The sequence below is a fragment of the Oryctolagus cuniculus genome, chromosome 21 (genome assembly GCF_964237555.1).
Source record: "Oryctolagus cuniculus chromosome 21, mOryCun1.1, whole genome shotgun sequence".
Taxonomy (NCBI): Eukaryota; Metazoa; Chordata; class Mammalia; order Lagomorpha; family Leporidae; genus Oryctolagus; species Oryctolagus cuniculus.
The window spans coordinates 19849749-19865931 of record NC_091452.1 but is presented as its reverse complement, the minus strand read 5'-3'; the positions used below and the strand labels follow the sequence as shown (position 1 = coordinate 19865931).

Here is a 16183-nt window from a genome sequence, read left to right as displayed (position 1 = left end):
CAGTCCCCAGAGCCCTGAGCTGAACAACCCTGAGGTCTTTACCATCTGCCTGGCCTTGGGCACTTTGTCAGAGCAATCTACAATGATGGCTCCAGTTCCGCTGGGGACGAAGTCCAGATTCTTGTATGCTGGTGTGAGCACACGCTGTTGGGATGCACCTGTGTCTGGGTGTTGTATGCACTCAGGTGTGTGAGCCCCTGTGTTTGTTCATTGGCCCACTCTGTGCACACAGTGTTGATAAACAGACCAAGGAAACACGATGGAGCTACATTTGGAGATTAAGGGAGTGTGTAGAACGAGCACTCATTTTACCCTGATGTATCTAGGGAGACTTCCTGGAGGAGGTTCACACTTGAGCTAAAACTGGCTGGCTGCAGGGGAGAAACAAGGCCATTGCACACTAATGTGTAAGGGGTGGAATCGGCGGGGTGCACCTCAAACTACCCACAGGTGGGCTGGCTCCATTCTCCGGAACCTTTGCACCCCTAGCTGCACCTCCGCCACCCCCTCCCTGCACCGAGTCCTTCGTGGCACAGAGGAGAGCAGAGAGGAGACACGGATGCCAAGGAGCTCACACTTTATTTTGTACAGACTGAGCACTGTGGGAGCTCTGCGCCCGCTGCTGACTCTGCCTCTGTGAGCCCCATCTCGTCTTCAGGGTTGGCCGTGCTGGCTGGCTCTGGACTGGCGGCTCCTGGGTGGTGGCGGTGGAGTGGGGGGTGGAGGCCTGGCCGCTCTCTCTGTCCCCAGACAGTTGCGGAGTCACAAGTCTCCAAGGGCAGCTGCACCTGAGGAAGCTGGAAGCAAACGCAGGTCAGCACTGGGATGGAGAACGAACGTGGGTGGGGGGCCTGGGGTGCATTCCTGCAGACCCCCCACCAGGAGGCGTGGCCAAGGGCAGGTGGCAGAAAGAAAACCAAAAAGAGGAAACGCTGGAACACACTTCCTAAAAGGCCCAGGGCCCAGGGGCAGGGCAACCTGCCATGTTTTTGCAACCAGTGGGCACCGAGCTCCTTTGGTGATTGGTCATATTTTCGGTCCACCCACAATGTTACTTTCTGTGGGCGGCTGGCACCTTGACTCGCAGCAGAGGATACTACAGGACCTGCCCCGGAGCTCCCAACCAGGAGAAGGCAGATCTGAGCGTGGAAGGGGTTTGTTTAGGGAGTCGGCACTGCCCCGTGTTGTTCAAAGCTCAGGCGTGGACAGCAGTGGAAGAGGAAGACTTGGGGCATCCATGGGGGAAGGGTGGGAGCTTGAGTTTATACAAAAAAAAAAAAGTGGCAGAGACAAGGTTCCATGAGGACTTCTGCTAAGGACTGTGCCCCCGACGGGCGCCTGGCCTTTCCTTGGCCTTTCAAAGTGCTCTCCATGTGCCCAGGAGCATAATAATGTAAATGAGTATCAGATCTTTACTCGGTAATTGAGAGCAAGGAGAGGACTGTGTTAAGGCAAATTAATTTGCTCGGCTGCAGCGCGAGCCCGTGTCCGCGGAAGGGGCAATGGCTTTGTGATGGGCTCAGGGCGCTTCTGCAAAGGGACGGGCAGCTCGTTCGGGTCAAGGTGCGGCCGCCTGAGCCTTGAGCTGCCCTGCGCTCTGAGATTCGTGACCCAGGAGGCTTAGGAGGGCCCGTGGGCTGCGGACAGCTCGGCCCTCACTCAGGAAGGCCCCTGGGATGTGCGCCTACAGAGGTGCGTGGCGGATAAAGTCGGGATTCGAGGGGGTTTCGGATCCTGGTTCTGCCCTGATGACTTAGCCTCTCTGACCCTCAGTTTGTCAACCTGTCAAATGGAAATAAATAATGCCAAGGAACTCTTACCACGAGGACTAGACCAGCCTGGTAGATCAAGGGTCTTCCAACCGCTCAAGAAAGATGTTTTACGGGGAGATCTCTGCATGGATTTCAAAATCTTTCTGCACCAGGACCAACTTACCTCCTCATTCCACTTGCTAGGAACTTTGTGAGGTGCACTCGGATACTCAGGGCAACCATTACAGCAACAAATTCTTCCCACCTCCAACCTGAGACGTGTGTCAGGGAGACTGGGGCTGGGGCATCAGGAGGGAGTAGGGGGGCGGAGGGAGAGGCGTTGCTTTGCCCACGTCCTTGCTAGGAGGATTTGCATTCCATCCTGGCCCCCAGCCCCTCTCCCTGTGAGGGTTGCATTCAAACAGTTCGTGGCACAGAGAATTGAAAGAGTACCAATGTGGGTCTTAAAACCAAAATCTTTCTTTGTGTGTCAAAGTGTGTCTTTCAGGATTCGCCCTCTGCAGGAAATTTCTGAAGCCCCCTCACATGTGTGTCACGGACGCAATCTCCGTGCGTCGGTGACAGCACTGCCACTATCTCACGCCGGCCCCGCCGTTCTCCAGCCCCAGGGGGAACAGGGTGAGGGAAAGGAGCCCAGCTGGCCCCTCTGCCAGCACTGCCCACCCTGCAGGGCCCTCTCGCTTTCTGGACCGGCTGCCTTTTAAAGCGAGCAGGAACCAGGCACCTGGCCAGGGGGCTCGCTCACCACCACCATTTCAGTGAAGATCCCCAAAAGCCCTGGTTTCCAGAGCAGCTTCCACTTCCCTCCAGGCCCCCAGCCCAGGGGGCCCCTGCTGCTCTCCGCCCACCCCGCGCCCCGGCCCCAGGAGAACGGGTCGTGGCTACAGCTCCTTACCTGGCCCCGTCCCTACTTCTGCAGATATTTCTTCATAATGCTTTCCACGTCATCCTCCCTCCGCCCTGGGACTGGCTCCCTGTTCTCGGGGGACGTGCGCTCACCGCCGTCACCCTGGAGGCGCGGGAGTCCCGGGCGGCTCTTGATGCTGTCGGCGCTCTTGTAGGACACGATGGAGCTGGACGAGGAGGATGAGTCCGAGAGGTGGGCGGGGTCCTCCCTGGGCTCCGGGCTCTTCTTCAGGATGGTCTTGATCCCCGAGAGAAAGCCACGGTCGGCGTCCTCCGTCTCAAAGTGGACGCTGGGGGCCTGGGGGCCGCTTGCCCCGTCTTTGGAGGCTCTGACCAAGGATGTGGAAGCCCCGGGCTTACGGATGGCCGGCAGGAACTCGTCAAAGTCCACTTTGGTCTTGCGTTCGTAGTGCAGGCTGGGGGTCTTCCAGCTGCCCGGGTCGCTGTCCAGCGGCTCCTCCATCAGGTGGGCAAACTGGCGGTTCTGGAAGACCAGGGGCTCCTTGCCCAGGTCAGGACAGCCCGCGTCATCTACAGAGGCCTCCAGGCACCGCCTCCGAGGCCGCAGCGGGGGCGACAAGAGCATGCCCCCGGGCGCCGTGGACGGGCTGAGCCTCCTCCAGGAGCCCGGTCCCGACTCCAGCAGTGCCTCGCAGGAGCTGAACCGTGTCTTCCGCTGCTCTGGGAGCGTGGCCGTGCCCTGGGCGCCCTCCGAGGGGATGCATCTGAGGCTGGTGGAGCGCAGGAGCCCGGCCGAGGTCCCCGCGGCCCCCTCGGTTTCCAGGGGTGAAATCCCCCCAGCCCTCAGCGACAGGTCACCCTCGTCGCTGCCGGCCCTGCCTCTCCTGAGCGTGGAGGCGCCCGTGGTCTGATAAATGGGCAGCGTGGGCCAGTCCTCCAGGCCCAGCCTGCTCCCTGGGCCTTTCTGGGCTCTCTTCCTCCGAAGTCCTTCCACGAACTCGGAAAGGGCGGCCGAGGGGCTGGGCAGCTTTGCCCTGGGCAATGGGGATGTGTCTGGGCTTCGAGAGGCCAGGGAAGCAGACAGAGCCCCTGAGCGCTCTGTGGCCTTTCTCTGGGCACCCACCCCTTCGCCATCCCCAAAGTGGCAGGACTTGTGCCGACGCACGGAGCCGGGAGACAGGGAGGTCTCCCCGGGGGTCTTGCCGCGGTCGTCCCAGGCTCTGCTCAGCGCCGACGCCGGCCGGGGCCTCTCTGCATCTCCAGCCTCCTCGCTCATCCTGTGCCAGGAAGAGAAGTGCAGGTAGTAGGAACTGTGCGAGTCACACGGGAGCCATGCAAGCGGCGTGAGAGGGGCTAGGCACGGTCGCTACTATTATTTCTCTTTGGAAAGGCGGTCGGTCCGTGCTGCACTCTCAAATGAACCGTGTGATTTAATGTGCGGATTCAAGCCATGTAAATGGTTTCTTGTTGCTTTCTGAAATGCAATTTCTGCCTATAATTAAACCCCGCTAAGTACATCTGAGTAGATTAAAACTGCAGCCAGGAATGGATGACTGAGATTTATGAGCCATTATATCTGACTCGACATGACCCGCCATCCGGGAGGCACTGCACAGACAGGCGTTTGCTTCTCCAGGACTCAAGGGGGAGGGGCGGGGCAGTGGTGGGCCTTTATTTATCTAGGGCCAAGCCCCCAGGATGGTCCCAGCCTGCCAGGGCTTCAGAGAATCAGTGACCCAAATACAAGGGCACTTGAGAAGTCCCTGGACACATGGAATTAAAGGTGCAAGTATATTTGGGTGCAAAAAGAACCCACTGTGTGTACCAGCAGCTTTCCAAAAGGGTGCAAAAAAATCTACACGATGAAAAACACTGCTTATTGATTTCAAAAAAAATTTTACCACCCTGGTTGCTTCAGAGTCGGGGCTGCGGTGGAAACGCCAATGGGGAAGACCCGCACCACATCCGCTGTGGGGCTGCATGGGAGAGGAGAGGCGGTTTCCGTTCTGGGCTTTCCTGGCACCCGGAGCTCACAGGCGCTGAGCCGCAAACCCGCGGAGGCTTGCAGTAGGGCGGAATTACCGACAGCAAGAAAGGGCGTCCTTTGGCAGGGAGACACTGGACTCCCTTGGCCTCTCCTGCACCAAATAAAATCCATTTGCCCTCCCTCCAAGAGCCACCAGCCTCTTCCCGCCCACCTGCCCACCCCCCCTCCCACAGAGTCCTCACTCCTGGGCGATTTGGCAGGAGACATGCCTGGCTCCTGGGCTTCTGCCTCCTGGACAGGAAGGGCGGCGGGGATTCTGGAGCCAGGCTTTGAGGGGGCTTCCTGCTCACCCAGACGGGGGTCACCACTGCACTGCTGTCCCCCCGTCCCGTGCAACTCCACGGAGCTATCTGGAGGAGGAGAACTAACTGTACCCACCCAGGAGGTTTCCGCACCTGGGAAGGAAGCCCCAGCCACGCCAGAGGCCCCTGGAAGGGACTCCCTGGGTGAGCGGGGATTAGTGCCCTATGGATGAGAGCTTCCTGACACCCTCTCCTCTCTGGTTTCTAAGACTTTTTATTGATTGATTGATTGATTGATTGATTTAGAGAGAGAGAAAACTCTTCTGTCTGCTGGTCCACTCCCCCCAAATGCCCACAACAGTCAGGGCTGGACCAGGTCGGAGTTGGAAGCTGGGAACTCAGTCGAGGTCTCAGAAACCCAATTCCTTGAGCAGTCATCACTGCCTCCCCACCCAGGTCTGCACTGGCTGGAGGCAGCAGCAGGAGCGGGAGCCGGGAATCGAACCCCGGACACTCTGCTGTGGACTGCGGAGGTCTTCACTGCTGGGCTGAGCCCTCGCCTCCCCCCTCCTCCTCCTCTCTGCCATGAGTACAGGATGAGGAGACGCCGTCTGGAGCCAGATACCGCGTCTGTGAACACCTGGATTCTGCACTTCCCGGCTCCACACTGCTGTCCTCGGCGCTCTCATTAGAGCAGTGTGAGTGGACTGCAGCGCGCAGCAGGACACTGCCTGCCTACTCCAGGCCCGAGCCTGCAGCTGAAACCACCGCACAGAACCCTCCTTGGGGGATGGCAGGAGCTCCCCCGCCCAGGCCCTCAGGGAGGTGGCCATGGCCGTGCTGGGCCCTGCTAAAGGGCTTCATGAGGAGGGGGCACTTGCTGCCCCCTCGGCCTGACCCCTCTCTGGTGGGAGCACTCTACCTCGCAGTGGGGTAGTTAGGTGAGTGAGTAAAGTCCCTGATGCCACAATTACCCAGACCACAGTTAACAGCTGAGATGAATAATTAATAATCAATTATTAATGACTATCCATCACCAATCATTAACAATTAATGGTGATCATTATCACCGGGACTCATCTCTGGCTCTCCCAGGGCTTAACCCCACCCCTGGACCCCATCGAAACCTCAGGTGAAGTTCGAAGAGGGATGCACGGAAGAGTGACCGTGACCTTGGCTATAACAGAAGCCACCGCGACTTCCTGGAGCAGCTGCCTCCCCTGCCATTTCCTGCCTGTCACCTTCTGTCCCCATCACAGCTGGACACGGGCGGGGAGAGGAGCTGGAGGGCTCCCTGGTGATGACCTGGAGGTGTGTCTGTCTCCATCATGGCTTTGGGACCGCTCCCCTGATCCACGGCGAGATGGCATTCACACACCTGCATGTTTTTTTTTTTCTTTTAATAAACAGCTTGGGGCTGCCTGGGGGCAGGGGTGTTGCAGCAGAGCTGACAAAAGTCATTTCTGCCGTCTTGGTTCTGGAAGGAGGTGGCCGTGACGGATGCGTCTCGGGTACTCAGTCTCCCCCATCGCCTGCCAGGCGGGGGTGATGGAGGCATCAGGGGCACCTGTGGCCCAATCGCCCTGGCTTTCTGCCATCCTGCTCATCCCAGCTCCCCCCACCACTGGTGGCTGCAGAGGCCAGGCCAGGACTTGGGGAGGGGAAGGAAGGGGAAGTCGCAGGGAGAGGAGGCGGGCGGTGGCAGGAGGATGAGCCCAAGACACAGGGAGAAAAAGGGTGAAGGCAGGGAGGTGGGGAACTCAGACCACGAGGCACAGCTGGCAGGAGCTGCTGACTCTGCTTCCTGCATCCTCCGAGTCAGCACTGAACTTGGCCTGCAGGAGGCGCTCAGTAGGTGATGCTGGATTCCATCAAAAGAGGAGACAGTGAAGGAAGAACACGGAGGTGTGGAAAGGAGAGGATGGGTAGAGGGTGAAAGGAAGGGAGGCAGAGCCCCTAAGATAGCAGTGGCGGTGTGAACAGGAGAGGGAGGTGGGGAGGAGGAGGAAGGGGCAGGAGGTGGTGACAGAGGAGGTGAAGGAAGGAGGAGACGGAGGGGCAAAGGGGGGGTGTGGGAGGGGCGGTCACAGGTGCAACAGAGGACCATCTACGCTCATCTTTGGCAGAAGTTGGGACAGCCCGGGGGGCAGAGAAGCTGCCAGCAGGACGGGGCTGGGAGGCTGCCTGGAGGCCCCAAGCCAAGAATGCTGTGTCCTAGGTACAGAGGTCATGGGCTCCCCCCACCCCCTGAACGGCCCCAGAGCTGTCAGTGCCAGGAGAGACCTGCCCGCCTTCTGCATGCCCCACCTGGCGCAATGGATGTCATAGGTGGGAAACCAATGTGTCCCAGTAGAGTCACTCAGGCGCCAGTCTGGCTGCAGGGGGTGAGGGGGTGTGGGAGGCAGGTGGGAGGGGTGGGGGAGCAGGGACCTGGTGTCTTGGGATTGGGGCGGGGTGAAGACCCACTTTTCTAGAATAGTCTGGTGCTTTGGAAGCCCCAGCTGGGGAGCTTGAAACAGGAACACAAGCCATAGGGTGCAGACTCCTGGGGAGCCGGAGAGAAGAGGGGCGGGGTCAGCAATGCAGGCAATGCTAGATCGACAGTGAACCATGGAGTGCATGCAGTGGAAGGTGGATGAGGTGGGGACGGGAGGAACTGGAGCCGGGCACACAGCCTTGCTGGAGGAGGTTGCTCTGAGTCCAGCTTTGGCAGAGGGCTAGGATCGGGTGGTGGTGATGGGGAGAGAAAGAGACGCTAAGCAGGGGAGGAAGATTCCTCCCACCAGCTGTTGGCTTATTTTCAACGTGCAATACCCTCGACAAGCAAGGGCCGGGATCGGGACTTCCCAGGCAAGGAGACTGGGGCTGGAAAACATCGCCCAGCCAGGAAGGAAGATTGAGCGCAGGGAGGATGCCTCCCCCACCCCCCTGCGTGGGGGACATCCAAGGAAGCAGGCTGCACAGACAGTCGGGGGGGGGGGGATGCGAGCACCATCCCTAAGCCTGGTCACTCCTGCCTTGAAGGCACAGAGATATGAGTCAGGGAATAGAGCTGTAAGTATGCCATATTCACTGTAATAACTTTTTATGAGACAAGAGAACTCCCAAGTCTGGCTCGCTCTTCTTGCTGCTGCTTAACTAGGACTCTCTGAGTCCTTGACATTTGTAGAAACCAACCCTGCGAGCTGTCCCCAGGGCTCACCTGCCCACATGCCGCCCGTGGCCAGCAGTGTTGGCTCTGGCCTCGCCACACGTGCTCGCTGGCTGCCGGGAACCAGGACCAGCGCTTTACAGTGGTCACCAGAGACTAGGAGAGGCCGGCGGGTAGGGGGACGGAGAAAGGTTAGACGTGGCAAGCAAAATGCAGTGAGACAGGACTCAGCTCCAGGGTTCCAAAGCATAACAGGGCTGCTCCAGCCTGCAGCAATTTACTATCCATTTCTAAACGACTGGGAGACGCTGAAGGCTCCCAGCCCCCAGAAACGACTACCGCTACAGGAGCTGCAAATGCTGAGAGCCTTGCTTTGATCATTACGCATGGTGCAGGTGGTACACGTGGATCCCGCTAGTGCACTGCATCCCATAACCATGGACTACCATGTGTCAATTAAGAACAGTGGATTACCCAGCTCCATCCACCATCCCCCTAAAACCCATTTCAATGGGGGACAGAAGAGAATAAGAGGATCCCTCTAATTTAAAAGGAACTAAAGACGAATGCGAGAAGGGTTAAGGGTACTTACTATCCAACTTGTAAATCTAATATGGCTATAAAATAAAGTTCTTAAAAGAGAGAGAATATGACGGGGAGAGAGAGAGAGAGAGAGAGACTCAAGAGCTTCTTTTTACAAAATCCAGTGACATGAGACATTTTTAGAACACGTTTAGGATAGTATGAATGTCTGGATCAGAGACCATGTTAGGGACTTGTTAAAGTCGTTAGGTGCCACAGTGGTGCCACAGTGAGGAGACGTCCCTCTTCACAGGAGAAAGGGTGAAATTATTTAAGAGGAAGAGGGGTGGTGTTTGCAACTTCTTTTTCCCATTGGTTGGAAAGGAAAAGAGAAAATGTGCTGAGATATATACCAGGGTGGGGGGATAAAAAATGAAGTCAGTGTGGAAAAATGCTAGCAACTGCCAAATTCAGGTAAAGGCCGCAGACAGAGTTCACAGGCCCAGACACCTTTGGGGGGGGGGGGTGAGGAGGGGAGAGGGTGAGAGGGGAGGGGGAGGAGGTAAAAAAGAAGAAAGAATGTGGCACTTTAGGCAGTGTTCTAAATTTTTTAATTTACCTTTGTTTATTTGAAGGACAGAGAAAGACACAGGGAGAGAGACACAGCAGGACCAGTCCGATGGGCAGACGCACATCTGCCAGGTGCTGCTGGGAGCCGGGAAGTCAAGCCAGGTCTCCCTGGCAGGTGCAGGGACCCACGGACGTGAGGAGCTATCACTGCTGCCTCCCAGGGTGCCACTGCTCTACACTGAACAAAAGCAGACAAACATTTTCACCTGCCTTCGAAGTCCAGCCCAGATGTGGCCTCCAGCAAAAATCCCTTGCCTGCCTCCCAGGCTGGGCCGGGGGCCTTTCCTGGCTCCCACAGCCTCCCTGGGTTTCCCCATCACTCTGTACTATAATCAGTGTTTACTTATTTGCATCTCCCAATGAGATAAGCAGTTTCTGAACCAGACCAGATCTGAATCTTCCTTCTGCGAGTCCCGAGTCCCAGCACCAGGAAGTGCACTTCAGGGGGTGGACTTGGGTGCAGCAGCAGCAGCTTACGGTGCCACTCGTGACACCTGCATCCTGTGTCAGAGAGCCTGGTTCAAGTCCTGGCACCTCTACTTTTCACCCACTTTCCTGTATGCCCTGGGAGGCAGCAGGTGATGCACAAGGACTCAGGTCCCTGCCACACGGGAGACCCAGATGGATTTCCAGGCTCTTGGCTTCATGACGGCCAAGCCCAGGCTGTTGAGGGCATTTGGGGAGTGAACCAATGGACAGAAGATCTCTGTCTATTTGTCTACGTGTCTTTCTGTCTCTGTCTCTGTCTCTGTCTGTCTCTCTCTGCCTTTCAAATAAAATGAAGATAAATAAATAAATAATTCAAAAAGAAGTGAGCCTTAAGGAAGTTTCGTAGAATTAAACAAAAACAAACAAAGGAGTAGAATTGCAGACAGACAAAACAAAAGGTTCCATTTGCCTCTTCTGGGCCAATTTATTTAAACCCCAATAACCCTTCTCTGGGCTTTAAACCAGTAGATTCAATATCAGCTTCCAGAATGCAACCCAGAGTGAATTCTATCTCTAAACTCCAACCAAAAACCTGGCTTCACTTCTATAGGATGTTCTCAAGTTCCAGAGTGGTCTAGAGTATCAGAGAGAGAGAACTGGAACCCCACCTAGTTTGAACCAGAGAAAGACATACAAGAATGAATCAGTAGAACAGAGACTGGAGAAAGACATATGTAGATACGATCACTTGATTTGTGACAAAAATACCACCATTGTAGGATGTGGGAAAATATTATTTCTCTAAAGTATACGCGCTGGGCCGACTGGGTACTGATATGGAAAACAATGAATCTTAACCCCTGCCTCACACCATAAATAAATATCAATTCCCAATGTGTTATCTAGATATAAAATGTAGATCGATTCCGTGTCTCCAACAAACACAATGGAATTCTTTCATGAAAATAGGCAAAGAAATCTTCGACAGGATATGAAAAGCACCAAACAGAGAGGAAAAAACATATGTATAAAGGGAAACAGTAAAATCGAGATCTGTTTATCAAAATAAACCAATATGAGAGTAAAAAAGATAGAGTGCATCCAACATACCCTAAAAAGCACTTTTATCTACAGTACATAAAGAACTCCTACTAACCCATACCAAAGGAACAGCCAAAGGGAAAAAATAATGAGTATAAGACTTTATCAGAGGCTTCGCAAATGAAGACACGAGCACATGGAAAGATTTATCTGGGAGGTGCACGCTCGGATGAAAAATCGAATATTTCTATTCACTGCAAGAGCTAAAACATTTAAAAATTGCAAACCCAGGTGGTGGCAAGAAGGTCGAGTAACTGGAACATTTATTTATTGCAAGTGGGAGTATACACTTTTTGCTAGTGTTTACTAACGCCGTTCTACTCCTGGGTATACACCCAGCAGAAATCTGTGTATTCGTCTAACGAAAGATGTCAGCATGACTGCTCAAAGAAGCCCTATTCATAATAGTGTTGAACTGGAAACAACCCAAATGTCTACTAAAAATAAGACAAATCAGTCTTTCTTTCATAGTCACGCAACGGAGTGTTACAGACTAGGGTTTCCCAAGGGTGACGTCAAGGAAAATTTGGGCCAGCTGATTCTGTGTGGCCTGCTTTGTGCACTGCAGGAGGTGAGGCAGCATCCCTGGCCTCTACCAATTCGGTGACATATCCCCCAGAATGTCTCCAGACATCTCGAAATGTGCCCTGGGCGAGGGTGGGGTGAGGGAGAGGGGCGGAGGTACACACTCATCACCACTTGAGAACCACTGTTGCAAACTACAGAACAAGGAGAATGGGTGGATCGGTGCTACAGTGAAACTACAGGAAAGAACCTCACAAACTTAATATTGAAAGGAGGAAGCCAGACACAAAAGAAAACAGATTTCTACAGAGCGCAAAAAGAGATCTAATCTGGGGTGTTAGAAATCGGGATGGTTCCGGTTGCCCCTCTTCCAGGCCAGCTCTCTGCTATGGCCAGGAAGTGCAGTGGAGGATGGCCCAAGTGCTTGGGCCCTGCACCCCATGGGAGACCAGGATAAGTACCTGGCTCCTGCCATCAGATCAGTGCAGTGTGCTGGCCGCAGCGCGCCTGCCGCGGCGGCCATTGGAGGGTGAACCAATGGCAAAAAGGAAGACCTTTCTCTCTGTCTCTCTCTCTCACTGTCCACTCTACCTGTCCAAAAAAAAAAAAAGAAAAAAGAAAAGAAAAAAGAAAAAAGAAATCGGGATGGTGGTCACCCTTGGCAGGAGAGAAAGCTATGACATGAACGGACACAAGAAAAGTCTCAGGACTGCTAGCGATGGTCTGGCCTTGATTTAGGTGGTAATTCTAAAGGCATGGTCAATTTTTTAAAAGTTCATCAAGGTGCACTTGCCTGCAGTTTGTTAAATAACAAAGCTTTAGCTCGAAGAACTGCGGCTGCTGAGAGAGTGTTATGAACCATCCATGCTGAATGTGAATGGTTTTCTCCAAGCCAGCAACTAACCTAGGAGAGCCTGAAATTTCACAACAGGTCCACAGAGCTGGATGGAGTTATGGACAGGAAGTGGCCCTTCTTCCGTGGAAATGTGTCCACTCATGGTTGATGTGCACGCTAAGGATGAATCCCGGGTCCACAGCCAGAGCTCACCTGGTTTTGCTTGCTCAGGGCTTGCATTCGAACACCCTCATACTCTCTGCTTCAAGGTCTTCTCCACTGCTCTCCCTCCTACTTACAAATCAGAAGAGAGCCCTGATGTCCTGGGACGATGTGGAACCGTGCTCGTGAGAGGCCCATTCATCAGGCGTCTCTGGGATGGATTAAACATGGCGTGCACTCGGGTTCCAAGAATGCAGAAACCAGTAGACACTGAGCTATCGAAGGGAGATTGGTGTCGGATACTTAACCTGCTTTGAGAATAGGCTGTTTTTAATGCTAAGCACCATCCACTCCCATATCCATAATTAATGAACTAATTACAAACAAGTCTTATCTAATCATTTAAGCAGTCCTCAGGCTCATGCAACCTAGTCTTGGCTTCAGGCTTGTGGTAGAGTAATTGCATTTCCTTGAAAGTAATACAACTTTATTTTTCTTTTTTTTTTTTTTTTTTAAAGAAAATACCCTATCATTTAGACCTTTTTCTACTAATTTGAGCCAAGCTTATACCTGATAAAAACAAACGGGGGTGGTGGTGCTATCTAAATCATTTTCTATTTAACTTAGGACTGAAAGCCAAGAATATGGGGCTATAAGTGTTTATAGAAAGCCGATTTTTTTCTCCCGGAAAAAGGAAAAAGTTGTAATGCCATCTTTTTAGCCAAACGAAAAGCAGTTGTGTTAAATCGGCACCAAAGCAAATGATACATACAACAGTAATTAGCGAAGATTACACAGTAATTAAAATCACGATGATTATGTGAGTGAGAATAATTCATACAATAATCTCCACGGCTCACTTTGCGATGTGGTACAAGTCCAAGAGCCACAGTAGAGAGCCGGGTTTGGCAATAAATTACAATCACGGCGTCACTAATTAAGTGGTGATAGGTTGGCCGCTGAAATTTAGGGATAATAAACTCTCTGACGGGGGCGCACAATTTCATTTGGATTTCCCAAAGCTACCGACAGGGGACGCCAAGCGCTCCCTAAGCACCTCCATTCCATCTTCATCTTCTCGTCTGCTCCCCCAGTTCAACCTTCCCCGGGTGGAGACTATTTGCTGTTCTGACTGCTTTATCTACACAGCAACCTTATCCTGCTTCAGGGAAGCCCCCACCCAGCCAGGGCGTAGGGGGATTCCCCTCTAGTGCCCAGTGTTCCCATGACTGGTGGGAATGATCCTATCTCCTAGAACCAGAGGTGAGGACACTGCGTCAGGAAGTCCTTTGTCCACTGGGACTGGACCCACGGGAAACATGTGATTCACTACTGAACTGCGGTCCTCTGTCTTGGCCTTAGCACCCCTTCGGTGTATCCTGGAGACCCCTTGTCGGCCCTGGGTTTCTCCGCTGCACCTGCCACCTGTCTCTGGCCTCAGGCCGCATATGGAGGTGCTCATTCCCGGGCCTTCAGTCCTCCCCATCATACAAGGGGCTTCAAGAAGGTCAGGGAAAACAGAATTCAAAGAGAGGTTTACTGTATACAGAGAATACGCTGAACTCTGTGCTCAGCTGTTTTCATAATAGGTATTGTCCATGAACTTTTGGAAGAACCTTCATATATATATATATATATATATATATATATATATATGGACTTTAAAATGCTCATGCGTTTCTTTTAGCTCCATTTCTGTGGACTTTCTAAAGTACCCTCATTGTCTGTCAGTCCTGCTTCTGCATTGCTCGGAGCTTGCACTCCGTTAAGGAAGAGTTCATCTGCCTTGCAAGTCCCTGGTTCTTGATGTCAACATCGCCCTTTCCATCATCCTGGTAAGAACTCATCTGATGTCTCTCTGCTGGTCCCGGATCCATTGACTGGATGTCTGCTGCGGACTAAACTCAGAGACCAAGTTTGTGCCCTTACAGAGCCCACAGCCTGATGAAGACACCTGATGCGACTGTCTCTGCTTAACACGGACTGTGCTATGGAGGAGGAGCATTTGGGTTCTTGGGACCAAAGCAGAAGAGTGCCAGGCCCCCTCCCCAGGAAGGGAGGGGGTGGTTCGGGGAGGCTCCCGAGGCAGGCAATGCAGGAACTGAGGTCTGAAAGATGAGAAGGAGTGGACAGGAGAGGAAGCACAGGGAATGGCATGAAGCCAGGGGGAAGATCCCAGACACAGGTGGCAGGTGGCATCGGACATGAGGCGGACTCACAAACCATTTGGGGCACAGACTATAAAGAAGAAAGGGAGCAAATGAAACCAGAGAGGGAGGCAGGAAGAATGCCAGAAAACAGGCTCAGAGGCGTTCCAGTTCTACAAGGAAGTAAGAGAGGAGTTTATTTGGGTCCAAAAAACATTGTGTTATTTTTTTAATTTATTTGACAGATAGAGTTAGACAGTGAGAGAGAGAGAGACAGAGAGAAAGGTCTTCCTTCCATTGGTTCACCCCACAAATGGCCGCCACAGCCAGAGCTACGCTGATCCGAAGTCAGGAGCCAGGTGCTTCTCCTGGTCTCCATGCAGGTGCAGGGCCCAAGCATTTGGGCCATCCTCCACTGCACTCCCGGGCCACAGCAGAGAGCTGGCCTGGAAGAGGAGCAACCGGGACTAGAACCCAGCGCCTATGTGGGATGCCGGTGCCACAGGTGGAGGATTAATCAAGTGAGCCATGGCGCCAGCCCCCCAAAAAACATTTTGAAAACCATGCCTATGAGAGGTTTTTGAAAAGGTCATGAAAAACACATACTATTAAAAAAAAAGCTATGTGTGGATTTCAAAATCTTTTTGTACTCAATAAACTTCTCTTTTAAGGTCATTTTCTACAAACTGGCTGGAGTGGGCTTGCATCTGGGAGGGCTGAGGTCAGCGAAGATTCTTCTGTGAGAGGCCGGAGGGCAAATGCTTCTGGCTTGCTGGAGTGTCTGGTGTCCGACATTACTGTGTCTATTCAGTCCTGCTATCATCATAGTGCAAAGGTAGTCATGGACAATATGTTAGAAAAAACATGATATGGGGCCAGCACCATGGCTCACTTGGTTAATCCTCCACCTGCGGCGCCGGCATCCCATATGGGCGCTGGTTCTAGTCCAGGCTGCTCCTCTTCCAGGCCAGCTCTCTGCTGTGGCCCGGGAGTGCAGTGGAGGATGGCCCAAGTGCTTGGGCCCTGCACCTGCATGGAGACCAGGAGGAAGCACCTGGTTCCTGGCTTTGGATTGGGGAAGTTCCAGCCGTAGCGATCATTTGGGGGGTGAACAGGGGGGAAGGAAGACCTTTCTCTCTCTCACTGTCAATAATTCTACCTGTCAAATAAATAAATAAATAAATAAAAACATGATAAAGAGATGGATCTCAGGCTGTTTTAGAATCCAATAAAGCTTTATTGACCACAGCAGGTGAGGGCCAGAATTGGTCTACAGGCAATAGTTTGCTGACCCCTGCTGTAGGCTATGGGAAAGCACTGGAGCCAGGGACCCTGCCGGCCAACTCATGGAGGGTGGGCTGGAGGAGGAGGAGGCTGAAGGCGACAGCCTGCGGCAGCCGGGAGAGAAGTAATTGCGGCGCAATTTAAAGGTGGTGGCAGGGGCCAGGCATTTGGGGTCAAACTTCAGGCACTGCGGTGGACGCCTGCACTCTGTATCGGAGTGCCTGAGCCCACCTCCTAGTTCTCCCTCCCATTCCAACTTCCTGCTAATGTACATGCCAGGAAGCAGCAGGTGACAGCTCAAGTGACTGGGTCCCTGCCACCCACGTGAGAGATCCAGTGCTGACTGCCTGGCTCCCTGCTTTGGCCTGACCCACCCTTGGCCACTGTGGGCTTGTGGGTAGTGAACCAGAGAACAGGCTTGCTCTCTCTCTCTCACTTTCTTTTTCTCTCTCTCATAAAGTAATTAATT

The 16183-nt window shown here is 53.5% G+C and overlaps 1 protein-coding gene across 4 annotated transcripts in view; it reads right to left on the bottom strand.

The window, feature by feature from the left end:
* Nucleotides 1-560: 560 nt before the first annotated feature.
* The window catches only part of MYO18B (myosin XVIIIB), a 245008-nt gene continuing 229385 nt past the window's right edge, over nt 561-16183 (bottom strand). For all 4 annotated transcript variants that reach the window (XM_070066045.1, XM_070066043.1, XM_070066042.1 and 1 more), the window contains 2 exons: nt 2668-3916; nt 561-797 (listed from right to left, as the gene is read on the bottom strand). In XM_070066045.1, the coding sequence (XP_069922146.1) occupies nt 2680-3916 (1237 nt within the window). In that variant the 3' untranslated portion in view covers nt 561-797; nt 2668-2679. The remainder of the gene's footprint in view (nt 798-2667; nt 3917-16183) is intronic.